Here is a 15,951-nt window from a genome sequence, read left to right on the forward strand (position 1 = left end):
ACCATTTAGAAATCATCGGCATGACAGGTCGTTTTATTTGCCATTTTCAAAACATTTTGATGAAAAGGACTGGTTTCTCTGTTGTGTTGTTGGGGTATGGGTATGTGTCAGTGTAGCAGACCGTGGTTTCAAGAGAGCTTCAACTGAACTCTCAAAAGCAGTTTCTCAAACATGTTTTGAGTTGCGTGCAGATTTTGTCCAAAAAACAGAGTTAACGTGAAACTATAGTGACTTCATTATGCCAAACTTACGAGCACCAGAACTCTATCAAACAACAAAATTCGGACAAGATATTTTTCGGAGGCCATGCAGAGCACAAGTGACAACGTCCTTATGGAAATACTTGTATCATTTTGAGGATTTTAGATGAGTTCTGGTGTTTTTTAGATTGGCGAAATGAAGTCACTATAGTTTCACATTATATAGAGGAAGTATTCATCTGCCCTATGCCTAGCACTGTCTACATGATCAGACATTCTGTTTTTTAACACTCGCTCAGTTAATCGCTGTGCGCCAAGCAGAGCTAACGAAATCAGCTTCTATTTTTACATGGAACCTGGGAATTAAGAACCAGATACTAAATGTAATGTATGTAATTCTATCCTCATGCTTGGTGCTCAAAATGATGTATGTAGTGATAGGCCAGATGAATATACTGCCTCTAATTAACTGCTGTTAAAACTGATAGAATGTTCCTCTTTCATTGTCAATTTTGCATGAGTCTTTGGTGGACCGTTATAAACACTTAGACTGGCATGGCAGCCTGCACCAGTCGCTACACATCTGTTTGATGCAGCTAGAACAACGCGTAACCCGTGGGCGGACCATTGCCGGCATGATCAAATATAGAATCGATAGGTTATGTTCCTACAAAAAATTTACTGGTTTATATGCATGAGACTATCAAAAACATTAAAAATGGAACGGGGCGATCAGCGTTGATCAAGCTGTGGCGACATGACTGGAGTATGGTGTGGTCATGTTTGGTGGGTGACGCAAAAGATCAGTTTGGGCAAATTATGTTTGTCAGCCACATGAATACGTTTAAAATGTTTTCACAGCTGAGTTTTTCAGAGAGGTGTCCTGATTACTGTGGTCGAATTCAATGGAAGTGGCCAAATTGGGGCCAAATGCAGTACCCTTTATGCCAGTAGTTTGCCCTCCAGAGCCCAAAATGATGCGGATATAACATTTATAAATGGACTATAGCAGATATGGTGTCCCAGAGAGGGTGTCTTTGATAGTGAGGTGTGCTAAGGGAGGTTCCATTGTAGTTCATTCTGATGGATATCATAATTCTGTAGTTTTGAGATGCTGATTTTCTCTCGTCTTGGTATTTCAGGGCCTGGACTCGGCGTACATGCTGGAGACCAATGTCAATGAGACGATTCACATGTCCGTGAACATCACAAACATCAATGATGCACGCCATTACGCCATTCAAAAGTGCACGAAAACATAGCATCGGGCGCCTATCGGTCAGGTCAAACATAGCATCGGGCGCATATCGGGTCGGAATCAACAAAGCATCGGGCCGGAATCCCCAAAAATGGATTGTGCTGCAAGGTGGTCAAATTGGACGAGAATTACATTGGGAGGAAAAGCACTTATTCTAAGCGGATAGCATTGCGGCCGACTTAAAACATATAGGGCGCAAATGAGGCGAAACTCGCCCCATTTGTGGTTCTTTCGAGATCGTGTGATACGGTGCGGCTGCATGTAGAGGTGCCCAAGGACGCCAAAGTTAAATTAATCGTTTCCGTGTCTAGAATTTTATATGGACCATTTTTTGATTTCTTCAGAATATACGGACCATTCTATGGAGGACAGCCATTTTAAATTTGTCAATGCGTGGAAAGTATCAATCGACATCTGAAGATTTCATGAACATTATTTTATCGATGTACTTGTACTTCTTCAAATTTATCATTGCATCATAAGAAATGTTCATCGCGGTCATACAAACTTCATTGTACTTAGTTAGGTACTGCAAAGCTGTACATGAGAACTTCAAATCCTATATTTAAATTTTGACAATGCAAGACGTTGGTTGTATATAGACGTTTTTATACTCGTATGAAAATCTCTGCAAATTTTTATCAGGGCTCCAGTTCCACTATAGTCTTGTAAAGATTGGCAACGCTGACAAAGTGATGCAAATCCTGTGGCTAGTTAAATGCATTATTGTAGTGTATATATATCACTGTATGTTTGTCTTCTGTCTTAACTTTGACTCGCATTTTATCTGCATGGTTTAAGGTGAATGCTGATTTCACAATTTGAAACTTGCGTTTTGATGGTAAACGATTGGCTGATTTTGTTATTGGCTGTTTAATTGTGATTGAGTGATCCAGTTATATGGCCGTTTTTCAAATGAGGGGACTGTAAATTTACAAGCCTATTTATCTATTATTGCTGTTCACCACAATTCTTTACAGTTTTTTGTTCTGACAGATTAAGAATTGTCTTTTTGAAATGAAATTCTGGTGAAATCTGCAAAAATGGAACGCTTTTAATGCATCGCTTTGATTATAACGTAATTAGGCCAAACAATTTAAGTGGAATGTAGACATTTGTTTTTGATGTGTATATTTAGAGGAAATGATTTGGGTGGTCAGAAGACAGGAAAATTTTCTTGAAAATCGTCAAGATAGTCATTTCTTTCATTAGGAAATAAACGATTTACAAAACTTGTGGCATTGAGCTGTACAAAATTTTCATAGTTTACGCAATCCACCTGTATGACTGTAGTTCTTGCTGATCAGACCAATATCCTTCTAGCCAATCAGACTTAAGAGATCACTACCCATGTGACTGGATCAAGCCAGTCGATCACCAACAGCCACGAACATCAACAACTAATCAGATGCAGAATACATTTGGGACAAGTTCTTGTCTTATCGGCCATCAACTTAACACATCCCTTGCGAAAGACTGGCTGGTTTAATTTGGAGTCTAGTTGCATCCATTCCTTCAACAATCCCTTTCGAAAATGGCGAATGAGTACATCAGACATAAAAAGCCATAGTTTATACCAGCGAATAAGTTCATTTTGTTCATTAAACGCTTTGCTTTTATTGATTCCAATGCTTTTTTTCACCAAGAACGTTTCATAAGTAAAAGAAGTTATTTGAAATGCCCATCATAGCTTTCGCAAACTTCAGAGGACACTGCCAGCCTTTGATTCTTCTTGAGTTCTCGGCATGGAACTGGCTTAGAAAGCAGCGGTAATTTTTTTAAAAAATAGGGAATTTTTGATGGTAAAAAATATCATTTCTGCTGTTTCGACACTTATTGTGCTGTTCTTTATGCTGGTAAAACATTTGTTTTGTCAACAACTAGAAACTGTTAATAAACATGCATGGCCCTGTAAACCTCACTGTAAACATGGCCCTGTAAATGACACTGAACAGGCCTTGTAAATGAAACTGTGAGCAGGAGATACCTGTTGATCCGTGACCTCTGAACCAGATGCCAAAACATTGATATAGAGGACCTGTTGATGATGACGTCATCACTAAACAGATGCCATTTTGGACATTGAATTTGCATCATTGAATGATGTGGCCTACTTTGTCCTCTGCGCAGTGCAAAGTGTGGTGACGTCAATCATTTACAATAGTGATGTCAGCAGGGTCAAGGTCATGAATTGACATTCCTAAAGGATGCTCAAATGACGTCACTAAAAACCCTCTATTGAAATTTTTGTAAGTTACTGAATATTTCACTGTTTTGGAAATGAACTCTTCCTGTGATATGTGCCATGAATGAATACTGTAATTTATATTAATGAATCAGCATAATATTTTGAATAGATTATCGTTCAAGGTTAGTTTGATAAATCATTGGCCCAGATATAATTAAAAAGTGGGGTGGGGTGGACGAGTATTTAGACAACACGGATTTTCCATCGATAGATGCCAACCAAATCGTCACTAATGTTCAGGGTTCTAATAAATGTTGCTCGAAGTTTTTGGTAAACTCAGTATCTGAGCTGTGAAATGTTGGTGAAGCTAAAAGTTAATATACACAACTTATCAGTGGAAATTTTTTCAACACTTGGTTTTACAGTGCAAAATCTTGAAAAAGGACGCACACGAAAATTTCAAGGTCAACAGTAGATGATTTACTTAACTGTCAATTGTGTTCATACTGACGCCAGAATCAAGACCCGCAATGCTGCATGGATGACAGATGATTTTCCTCAGTCGATTAACAATCACTAATGGTTAAGGTTTTCTTATTTTATTCTTTCAAGTTATGCATATTTAAAACTGGCAAACCTACGAGTTATCAAGTTTCATTGAGCCATTGCATATCTTCATTTGTACTGTGCCAATAATTGTGAACGGTACAAATTAATGTTATTTTTACAAATCTGTTGTCGTGTAGACATTAGCTGTGATACATTTGGAAAGAAGGGTCTGATGCACGTTAAGTTGAGCAGCACTCACTTGTACATTTGTACATGATAATTCACAAAATGTACAGCCATTTATCTCAACTTGAGGTCTCTTGGGCTTGGCTCGAATTCACCTTGAGTTGAGTTGTGCATACATGTACATTTGTACATGATAATTCACAAAATGTACAGCCATATCTCTCAACTTGAGGTCTCTTGGGCTCGGCTCGAATTCACCTTGAGTTGAGTTGTGCATACCTGTACATTTGTACATGATAATTCACAAAATGTACAGCCATCTCTCTCAACTTAAGGTCTCTTTGGCTCGACGTTGATTTCTGCATACCTGTACATTTGTACATGAAAATTCATAGAATGTACAGTCCAAGCGGTCTAACTTAAGGTGGCATAGTCTATGTTCGCTTTATTAACATGCTCTGCTGAGTTTGTGTCGATGATTCTGCTCAATGCCTGGTAATACCTTGAAGGAGATCCAACTTGCTGCAGTTTTAAACTGCGAGTAAAAGAATCCAGGTCTTGTCGGCAACATGATAACGCCATGTACATTCCTTGAGGGCTGTAATAGGAGGCCTGTGCTTACCTTGCAGCCTTTGGACATGCTGAATGAGACAATTCTAAAGGTGTGAATAATTTTCAATAAAAACAGGGTACTTAACTAAATTATTCATCGGAGATTTTATAAGCGAGTTGGATCTTCTTCTTGGTGCTACGGTCAACCATTTATGATTATGTCTTTTCCGTCTCTGTGTTACTTTCAGGATTTTAATCTTTGTGTCATTTATCCGTCGTATTGGTGTTTATTTTACGAATACTTTCGTCACAAAAATGGACAATTGATCATTCATGTTTCCAACATCTTGTGAAATTCACCCAGTTCTCGGATCAAAATCTAAACCTCTCTATTGACAATGGCCACTGAGTGTTCTAGCTCGGTTTGATTCTGAAATCTTTGGTAACATTCAGACCTCAGACAAATTATTGATATTATTAGTCAAATTGTGTGAAAATAGTTTGTAACACTACTCATATAGGGGTTTTTCACCTTCAGAAAAAGATCTGGAATGTACGGTCACAGTAAATGGTTCGTCAGTGACAGCGGCAGTATTTTGACATAAATTATAGTCTAGCTTTTGGCCTGATGATGTGATCAGACTGATAAAAGTTATAAACGCCAACTAAATATCAATTGTCCCTATTTTGTGGACATCACAGGTACGAATTCAATCTCTCCCATTAATATTTCACGACTCATGCAGCGAAAACCTCAAGTCAGTAAAGTAAAGTCAGAATAGAGATTCTTCAATCAATGACGGAGTATTTGAATGTTAGGGAACTGACCTCCAAATTTGCTGTTAACACAAAAAGCTTCAAGCGATATACATCCAAATCTCCATTAACCTAAGTGCAGTTGGCATTTCTGTGCAACGCACTGTACACTTCCGTGAATGTTTATCGTCAGACATCAAAGGCTAATGTTCCAGAAATGGTAAGACTTGTGTTTTGAAATCAGTATTATCATTCCATTGGGCTAGTTACTTATCATCTGCACTCACACACATTTTTCATATTCTTCGATGTTAGAATATTTTGTCATCGACTATTGATTAGATGTCTAATTGGTACGTTTTTTGCAAAATTGTCACAAAATTGCTGCGACGTGATTGGTCCATGCATCGTAAATAATCAAGCCTCTGTTAAAGGCTCACTGTATAAGCCTCTGTTAAAGGCCCACTGTACCAAATCCCAACTTAATGCCAATGTGCCAAATGTATGCATTAATGCATGCGAGTTCAGCTCATGAGGATAGAGTGATATCAAGAATTGATAAAGACCAAGTTTTTCTTGATAGATTGGTACCTAATTGCCTCACAGATGGCAGCACGACAAAATGAGATTATCAGTCATGTCTGCCACGTCTGACATGGACGTGCTTGGCACAATGTGGACGTCATGCGTTCATGAAGAATTCTCTTGGCCAATTGGCGCTTGCTACTGTGACATGTGACATGCAAGATTTGACCTCCCATCCGAGAGGTGGATGAAAACAAATTCGCATTTTGACATTTATGTACGAAATGGCAGGCATGACTGATCATCTCATTTGTCCTCAGTGGTGCCATCTAGATAATCAGAAATTATTCAGTAAATTGATGTCGAGACTATACCTGTATGTGACATAGATTGAGGTTGAATAGGGATATCCTTTAAGTGTGAATTATATACAGTGGGCCTAGTGTGAGACGAGGGTGCAGTTCTTGTGAATACATCCAACGATGTGTATGTAGTAGTCTGTATGACCATTTGAAAAGAACAACAAGCAATGAGATACACTGTTTATTGAAATTCATAAGTGCCTGATTAGGGAAACTGGGGTAGAGGTTGGGATAAGGTCGCGTGAAATGAATTGACGAGAAAACTACTTAAAAGGAAATTGGTTACTGATAAAAACCTTCAGATTTTAACTTGAATATTACTTTGGGATGAAAACTCTATTATTTAGTGTGCTTTCAAATGAGTTTTTGGTTTTATTTGCGGTGCTTCTGTTCTGTGCCATAATTGTGTTTTAAGCCAGATGTACGGGAGAAGTGTGTTACATGTCATAAGCAACCTAGTGATTCTCGGCCAAACCGAGCATATTTGTGTCTGTGAAAAGCAAAAAAGGGTTTGTGTTGTTATAAATCTTCTAAATTGAGCACATTTAAAGGGGGGGAGGGAAAACACCAAGGCTGGTCAATTCAGAAGTTGTAGATTTACAAATTTAGATGTGTTTTAACGTCATTTTCAGCTTTATACTTAATCTACTTCATGTGCCAGACGACCACACAGCCTGCACACGGGAAAATTTTCCATTCCTCAAATGCACTGGACACATTTTCTTTCAAACAGCAAATATTTCAAACACTCTCCAATTTTTGCAAGCTAGCCACTGCGCACCACTTCTACTGTTTCATATTAAAATGAGTAAGAGTTGTAACATTTCAGCTGCTTTTTGCGGTTTTTTCGTTAATTCGGCCATCTTGATTAAGATGGCCTATTATGGAAATGGTCGGTACCAGCTTATGGGTTGCTTGCAAAAAAAATTATTTGCGAAAAAAAGCTTAACTCTCGTATGGTAAAGGGACGAGTATAAAATATTGAAGTTCATCAAGTTGTATTATTGCAGCAATTGTGTCGAGTCATATGTGCATGCATTAATTGGTAATGAGAAAGTCCTCGTCAAAATCTGTGTCACACATGTCAATATTTGTCCGTTCAGAAAAAATTGGGGTGTTTTAGAAATTAGGACACTGTAAACTGAACTCCTCACAGAGATAATGTGATGCCTACCTAAATAATTTGGGGGAAAAATAACAATCTGTCGATTCCATCCGATAGATCTGCATCTGATTTTAAAACCTCGGCAGTCGTAGACATCTTTCTATGGGTTGGCTTCTGTAGAGTCCTATTAATATCTGCATGTGATTTAATACTTTAGCAGTCAGCATGATCTTTCTACGAGTTGCCTCCCATAGATTGTTATAGTGTCTTAGGTCAACTGTAATAGTGCCCATTAACCGAACCTTTCCATAGACCCTAAGTAAGGGATTTCGTAGAGGTGAAGAATGAAATTGCTCTGGTAAAGATAAATCCAAAACCTCATCAGGTTACCTGCCTGCTACAAGTTTGATGAGGTAAAATTGGATTTAACTTTTTCGAGTATTTTTTTGTGATGATGATGGCCATCAGTCAATTTGCTGATTCTAATTGCATAATATATTGGCCATCGTTTCGAGAAAAATGATTTCGAGAATTCGGATTCTTCACTTAGAGAAAGATTCGGATGTCATGAAAGTTGCATTTCGCCACAAAAACCAAGGTCAGGTGGCATTCCTAGTTTGCCAAATAGTTGTCTTTGAGAGATTATTTGCAAGAAAATCTCTGAAAAGGGTGCAAAGAATACTGTCTGCTTCGGCCCAAAACCTGTCTTGGGCTGTGGTGGCAACATTTCTATCATCCTATAACAAAACTGTTGTAAAAACCCTAAAGGTCAGTCTGTAGGTTATGCAGCATACCTTATGCTCAATAGACTCCGGAGATATAAAAACATTCAAACTTTTCTCGTCAAGTGAAATGAATCTTGGCTTTTGAAGAGAAGTGCATCTTTCTGACAAGTTTTAAGAATTCTTCACATATATCTCTGCTTTGCCTATCTAAGTGCAGTAATCCATCTCCATAGTTCCTCTATCCAATGCAACGGTTTTTTTTCAAAATCCTGATGTCCAGTAGTTTCTACAGCTTATCTTTAACAATCTCAAATGCCATCTCAATCAAGCCTCACACTTGCAACATAATTCCTTTTGTTAAAATTCGCATCATAATTTCCTCATTCCTAACAGCTAGAGCATTTTTTCCTCGTAGATTTTCAGTTTTATCACCTGGTCCCATGGGGATGGTTGACAAAACATTTACCCTGTAGTCTTTCCATGTCAGGCAAAGTTATTACGAATCAGATAATTCATAGTTTTTTGCTGAAACAGCATAAAGCTGTAAAATGGAAACATGCAGATCATGGAAAAAAGATTTCTTCAGAATAATCTCCCTGGCAGTCTGTTGGCATCACTATCCTTGCAATCAATTAAACAATGGGAATTAAAAAATAATCCCCTTTTTTAATTTAATCCGTATCACCTTAATCTGATCTTGCAGTGGCAAGGTTTTCATGGTGGTCTGAACTTTTTCCCAAGTATTGTGTTTCCTTCCCTGTGTCCTTTTGTCTGTTTGTTTAAAAAACAAATGCAACAAAAAGAAAAAAAGTCCAGTCATTTTCGATAATTACGTGCGTTATCAGAAAATCGCTGGTAGCGTATGCGAAATTTATTGATTGATTTAAAAGTGTCTTCAGGACCATATCATCTATGTGAATTTATACCAATGTCATGTAAAATGGTTTTATCACTTTTCATTCTGGTTTTCGACCTGTCGTAGCTCAGTGTGCAATTGCACATCGGTAGTTTGTGCTGCAGAATTTTTGGGGGTGTTGGTTTTCTTTTTCGATCAAAATCTTGTTCATGTTTGCGTGTGTCGAGGATGGTTTGCAGTCATTTTGAACGTACCAGTACCTGTTTTGGTCTCTTGGTGGATACGACATCGCTTTTACGTCTTTTTTGGTCGAGTTACTGCCATAAAGTCACCAGCAATCACAAACTTGACAAAAAAGTTTCTTGAGATGATCACCAGCGACGAATGACTGAAGAGTCTATTCATCACGTTCATTCAGAAAAATTGAATGTGAAGGATTTCATAGGAAGTCCTGTCATTGTTTCAAAGCTTCACCAAGAGACGTTTGTTTTCTGGCAACTGGTACCAAGTGCGACCCCCTCCTCGTCACTGTCCATTTTCTGGGTTAAGGTTTCAACTTCATATCAAGGTATGCTCAAGGTGTCATAGATGAATGACGTGTTCTCTGATGTGTGTGGTGCGTCGCCTGGCCGAGGTAACTTAAGTTGTGATATTTTCAACTTGGGCGAACTAAGAAAATTTATCCAGTATTGTTTTCATTATAGAATGAATATTTGCATTTCTAAATATTAGAGGTATGGTGGTCTGTACATATTATGCCAAACTGATGTGTTAATTAAATTTTCTGTGAAATATCATATAAGCTAGCATTCCTGGCCTAATGTTATTTTGTATATATTATGCTTCGTGGTGGAAGGATGAATATGGCTCCACCGGTTACTATGGTTACCAAGGATACAGTGCCAATTTGTACTGTGAATAATGTACATAAAATTCCAGATTGCAATGGAGCATAACCTTGTATCTAGGCACTGAATTCAATACTGTCTAGTATGTTTAAGATAGGGTTATAGTGTCTTGGCGGTGAGGTTATGTTGCATATTCATCTGGGAAATTCTGTGAGAGAGGTCTTAAAACTTCCTGATGTGTTCAAAATGTCAGTTTTGGATTCTTAGGTAGATTTTTACTCTGTAATTCTTCAATGTTGCAACCAGAATTCAGCACTAGTGTCTTTTTTCCCAAAATAGAGATAGTTGAATAACTGTCGGATTCTTGCCGTTTGACCCCTGTGGAAAAGGAAATGGTAAAAAAAGTGTGCTTCTGGAGGTTTAGACATTTTTCATGTTGTTCTCATTTCAAAAGTTTTTCTATGAATTTTATCAACCCACCTCAAATAAATCGATATATTCTGTCCTATGCGTTTTTCCCATAAAGTCATCATTTTCTAGAGAGCTTGTGGATTAAAACGGTGGAAAGGTTATAAAGATTAGTGTGAGATAGGTTTAATTAAATTCTTTAAAAAACTGTTGACATGAGAGTGATATGAAAAGCACACTTTAATGACGTATGGTACAGGTATTGTACCAGCTCGAGGCAGAATTAATTAATGTTATGGAAACCAGAGGGGGTTAATGTTGGTGTTTCCGTGCACCATTTTTACTAAATGTTACTCTAATGTATTTGTTTCTTCTCTTGAATCTTACGACAAAAAATATCATCTGAGAAATTTTTCAATTCTTTCTGTTCTCCTTGTGCTAATCAATGATAATTAAATAGTTACAGTTGTTAATTAGAAAACCTAATGAGGAAATCATTGCTGTGTGCAGTATCATCAGACAGCCTCCCTCGGATTTTTCATACACTTTTATCACAGATATCAAGGATGCTTTAGGATTACTGATCTGTCCTTGTGCATATTGATGTTTATTGGGCATCCCGTTGGTGGACCGAATGATTATTCCTGGCGATGTACAATAACACCCCTGTACAAAACCTTGCTTATTCTTGGCTTAAAAAAATTCCTCGGATAGTTTTTATTTCTCAGCCAACACATTAGAAAGGTATCAGAGATGAAATACCACGTAATTGCTCTTGGTTTTTTTTCTCTATATTTTGAAGGTTTTATTTTTATTCGGTTCTGTTACAACTCTTGTTTATTCCAATAAAATTTAAACAAGATATATATTTGTCTTCTGTCTTCTTCACTACTGAGATCATTTGCACAACAGTAAGGTCACCCTTCTGGTGGAACTGCTATTTCCCTGTGCTCTTGGGCTCAGCTATCTTCAGGTTTCCAAACACCCTGCATGGCAACATTTTTAGTTGCACCTTTCAGGGGAGCTTATACGATACCGTGGCGTCCGTCGTCGTCGTCGTCCATCATTAACTTTTTACTATGTGACCTAGATCATTCTAAACTTATACAAAGATGCCTCTAGGCAAGTCCTATCCAAACGACCAACTACAGTCTGTATTCGATTACAAATGTGACCGCCAGGGGCAAAGTTTAACAAATCATCAATGAAGTCAAAAGCACCTATCATGTGCGAGTCCATTTTTGCCTGCATAGATTATACCATTTGCAATTGGCATGATTGTCTCCCCAAGATTTTTCATTACAAGTTCTTCTTCAGGTTTTCCCTTCCATGTCGGCAGGTGAGCACAATGGCTCTGGCCATTTCACTTTCTTTAATATGCCATTTCCATTCATCATCACACCCACTATTAAGGACAGCATAAGTCTCTCAAAATAGTGCCTGGTGATAAAAACCCATGGTTGCAACAGTGTCTGTTTATTATTTGAATAATTTCCTCTGCTTGGTTGCGACTGACAGTCGGGGAATGGTTGTGATCTGTGATAGGGTCTAACATTTTTTTAGAACTCCTTGTGGTGTCTGTTGATGACAATTGGTCAACTTCCGACAGTACCTGAACAATATTCTCCCATGGTTTTTGTGGGTTAGACTGGAGATGACAGTCAATTTAAAATTGACAACCAACCACAGGGTGGCCCAGAACCTTTCCCTCACACAATGGATACACAATAGAATTATTTTGTGCAAGGGAAAAGTTTACTTGGCCACCCTGTAGAAACCGACGCGCCATCTCGCGAATAATCAAGGAACTGGGCAGAGCCGAAAATGTCTTCATCACAAGGAAAAGCAACTGACGCGCCATCTCCTGGATGATGGTGAAACTACCTATATGGTCTGTGCAGTTGGACAATAGAAAGTTTTCGCAAAGCCACTTAAACGTCCACGTAAACGCCCGTCCCATTGTTCGACACGATATCAGGACGTCGAACAATGAGATAGGCGTTCACGTTGGCGTTTCGGGTGATTTGCGAATATTATCCCGGTGAATTACCTGAATTAGATTGAAGTGTCTTCTTATTATTAGAGATCATTGCCATGGTACCAGGTAAAAATCCCCCCGGTAAATATCCCCCAGATAAAAATCCCTCCAGGTAATTATCCCCCCAGTAAAAATCCCCAAGGTAGAAATCCCCCTGTGGTAAAAATCCCCCAGGTAAAAATCTCCTTGGTAAATATCCCCTACAGTAGGCCTGTTGTAGGCTATAGCAGAATCATTATAAAATAAATCACACCATTGTTTTTATACAAATTTTCATGTTTACTTCTTTTACTTGGGCGGCAAAGAAAAGGTTTGCCCAACATTATAATCGGGGGAATATACGTAATCATGGAAAACAAGCCTGAGCCTAAGCTATAGGCTTAATACACAATACACATTTTTTAACTATAGGGGGATTTTTACGGTTTATGCCTGTTTCGCCTATTCCTGTTTCGCCTACAAAATTCCTGTTTCGCCTATTCCTGTTTCGCCTATTCCTGTTCCGCCTATTTCTGTTTGGCCTATTTCCTGTTTGGCCTATTTCCTGTTTGGCCTACTTTCCAGTATCCCTACAATAAATAGACTCGCCCAGGGGGAACCTTAGGGATGCACTATGATATCCATTTTATGGGGAAAATGTGAGGGGACAATTGGATGATGTTAACGATGTGATGACAATTTGACTAATCAAATGCCATCAACTTTGTTAACAAACCATGCCATGACCGTTTTGAAAGAGTCACCTTGAAAGCGGGGACAGTCTGGGACTTATTTGACCATCTGACCATACTGACACGCAGTAAAACCTAATAGATTAAGTAGAGTAAAGCAGTCGCTTATTTATAAAAACAGGAATTCATGAGTTTTTGATAAAAATACATAATACTGTACATTCTCATAATTATTTAATCAAAATCAGCTGTAAAATCCATGTCATAATAAAGAACAATGTAGGTATAGGTATTCTTTCTATTAAGAAGCCAGTTACTGACTAAGACAAAAGAAAGAGAATCCACAATATAAAATTCAGGCCTAAGAAACCTTTCTCAAATCTAATGAAAGGGTAAAACTTTCTTACTATTTTTTTTCTTGCCTTTTAAAATAAGCTAAAACGTAAGCTATGTCTAATTTTCCAAAGTTATTCCGAATAATACTGAAATAATTGACATGTCGCTAAATCCATTATTTCAGACTTTATTCTTCATGATAGCCTTTAACACTATAGTAAGGGACGGTTCATATTCCTACGTCTGTGGGGAGGTTAGCAATACATTTGAATAGGCGAAACAAGAATAGGCGAAACAGGAATTAGGCGAAACAGGAATAGGCGAAACAGGAATTAGGCGAAACAGGACGTAGGCGAATCGGGAATAGGCGAATAAGGAATTAGGCGAAACAGGAATAGGCGGAACAGGAATAGGCGAAACAGGAAAACACCATTTTTACTGGGGGAGATATTTACCGGGGGGATTTTTACCGGGGGATTATTACCTGGGGGATATTTACAGGGGAGATTTTTACCTTGAGGGATTTTTACCAGGGGGATTTTTACCGGGGGTTTTTCCCTACATTCCATTGCCGTACACCCCCGGATAACATGCCGAATGTCGCCCGACAGGGATGCAATTTCTCCCGAGGCTTTGCGAGGGAGGGATATGTTATTGTTGTTGATTTCATTTAATGCTACTCAAAATTGTCCATCAATCAGGAAATCATAATCTGTGGAGAGTGACATGATATAAATTGGCTGATACGATATTATTCATTTCTTTGCTATTCAGGATTGTCCTTCAATCGAGTTGGTCCTACATTTCCCCATATACCGACTTCGAGTCTCCTCCTTTCAAATATGGATGATCCGCACAACAACGGTAGATCGGCATGACATTTCCCAAACCCCGCGCTGTTTTGAATCGACAGCTTTCACAGACGATTAGAAAGAACCTGAGGTATATTCGATGCGTATTTCGCGTCAAAAAGCTCAATTGGGTACAGTACTAAATCCACAGGTTACATTCAAAGCTACTACACCAGACTTCAGTTTCTGTCACATCACTCCGGTCAAGGACACACAGCTTGGACCGGGTAGTAGACTATATAATTACAAGACAGGTCAGGCGACCTGAAACCTGCAAATGTTACTAGCCGAGTTTACAGTGAGAAAGGATAATCACAGGATCACCTTTTATGTAATTCCGGTGTTATTCTGTATGAAATCAATATTAATAGCTAGACAGCAATTGATCACCTGCACTGATTCACATTCGTCAACCGGGACGCGGGCCCTCAACAGTAGGCCTATAGCGAGGTTACGCGTTAATAAGAATACGTTTACGTTTAGTCTAGCCTTTACCCTTCGGCAATGCAGAACATGCAAGTCAAAACGACAGCTTGCAAAACTTCGTCCAGGTTGATTCTTGATATGTGACTGAAGGATGCGTTTTCGTCTTCGAGTAAACACGGAATTAGCTAGACTTCTATATTGCAATTTATAGGAAGCGGGATAGGAAGCTGCTCACTCTGCATGGAACCCGATTTGGACACAACGTGGTCTACAATTTTTTTCCGAGTGAATTCAAACTTGTCACCTTGGAATAACACCATAAGACCCAATGTTCATTTCCGCAAGGATGTGTCACGCTGCCGTAGATGCCACTAAAGCTCTATAAGGTTATACAGGGGGTCTTGATCAGTAGAATGCCGATTATGGACGGTTTGCGAAAATATACTTCGGCCATTTTGAAAGAACATTTTGACAGGCAACGTATGTTTACCATGGCAAAAAGGTAATAATAGACAAGCTTATTAAAGCAATTTACTCAAACTTGTCCATGTCTTCCAATGTTTCAGGTATTTTGAATGCTTTTGGTGATGGTAAACTTACACTGTCGGCGAAAAGGGCTTTTCAAAATGGCCGAAATTTATTTTCGCAAACCATCCATCATATTATGCATGACACAGGAAACGAACAAGGCAGGCGAATCTGCTTGAAATTCATGGATAACTTCGTCAGTGGAGTGTTCATTAGGACGGTTTCGCAACTCTTCTGAAGAGCTACTAACGAAGAAGTATACGAAACATGTACTTTATCGACCTTCTTTTTGAAAATTTCACCGATTATTCGTAGGCATACAGCTCATATTTTTAGATGATTTACGAGTGTCACGTAAGTGATTAGCAAATGACTTGATACCACGACATAACTTTTTAGTTTGTAGTTCCTCGTTCGTAGGGATTGCGAAACCTGCCTATTATCTTCCCTTGGAGCGGGGGATGAGAATGGGGAAATGCCCACCGACAATGTATGCCAATTTGAAAAATCTGAAGTCTTTGAAATATGTGGGAGTGAAAACTTGGCGTTTTCGGCATGGCATTGCTCCGGCACTTCCAGGCCT

General features: G+C 38.6%; 1 protein-coding gene across 2 annotated transcripts in view; it reads left to right on the forward strand.

The window, feature by feature from the left end:
• Nucleotides 1-11,384, forward strand: part of LOC135486105 (serine/threonine-protein kinase MARK1-like) — a 136,985-nt gene extending 125,601 nt beyond the window's left edge. For both annotated transcript variants that reach the window (XM_064768630.1, XM_064768631.1), the window contains one exon: nucleotides 1,343-11,384. In XM_064768630.1, the coding sequence (XP_064624700.1) occupies nucleotides 1,343-1,462 (120 nt within the window). In that variant the 3' untranslated portion in view covers nucleotides 1,463-11,384. The remainder of the gene's footprint in view (nucleotides 1-1,342) is intronic.
• The last annotated feature ends 4,567 nt before the right edge of the window (nucleotides 11,385-15,951 follow it).

This window comes from Lineus longissimus, chromosome 4, assembly GCF_910592395.1.
Source record: "Lineus longissimus chromosome 4, tnLinLong1.2, whole genome shotgun sequence".
Lineage (NCBI taxonomy): Eukaryota > Metazoa > Nemertea > Pilidiophora > Heteronemertea > Lineidae > Lineus > Lineus longissimus.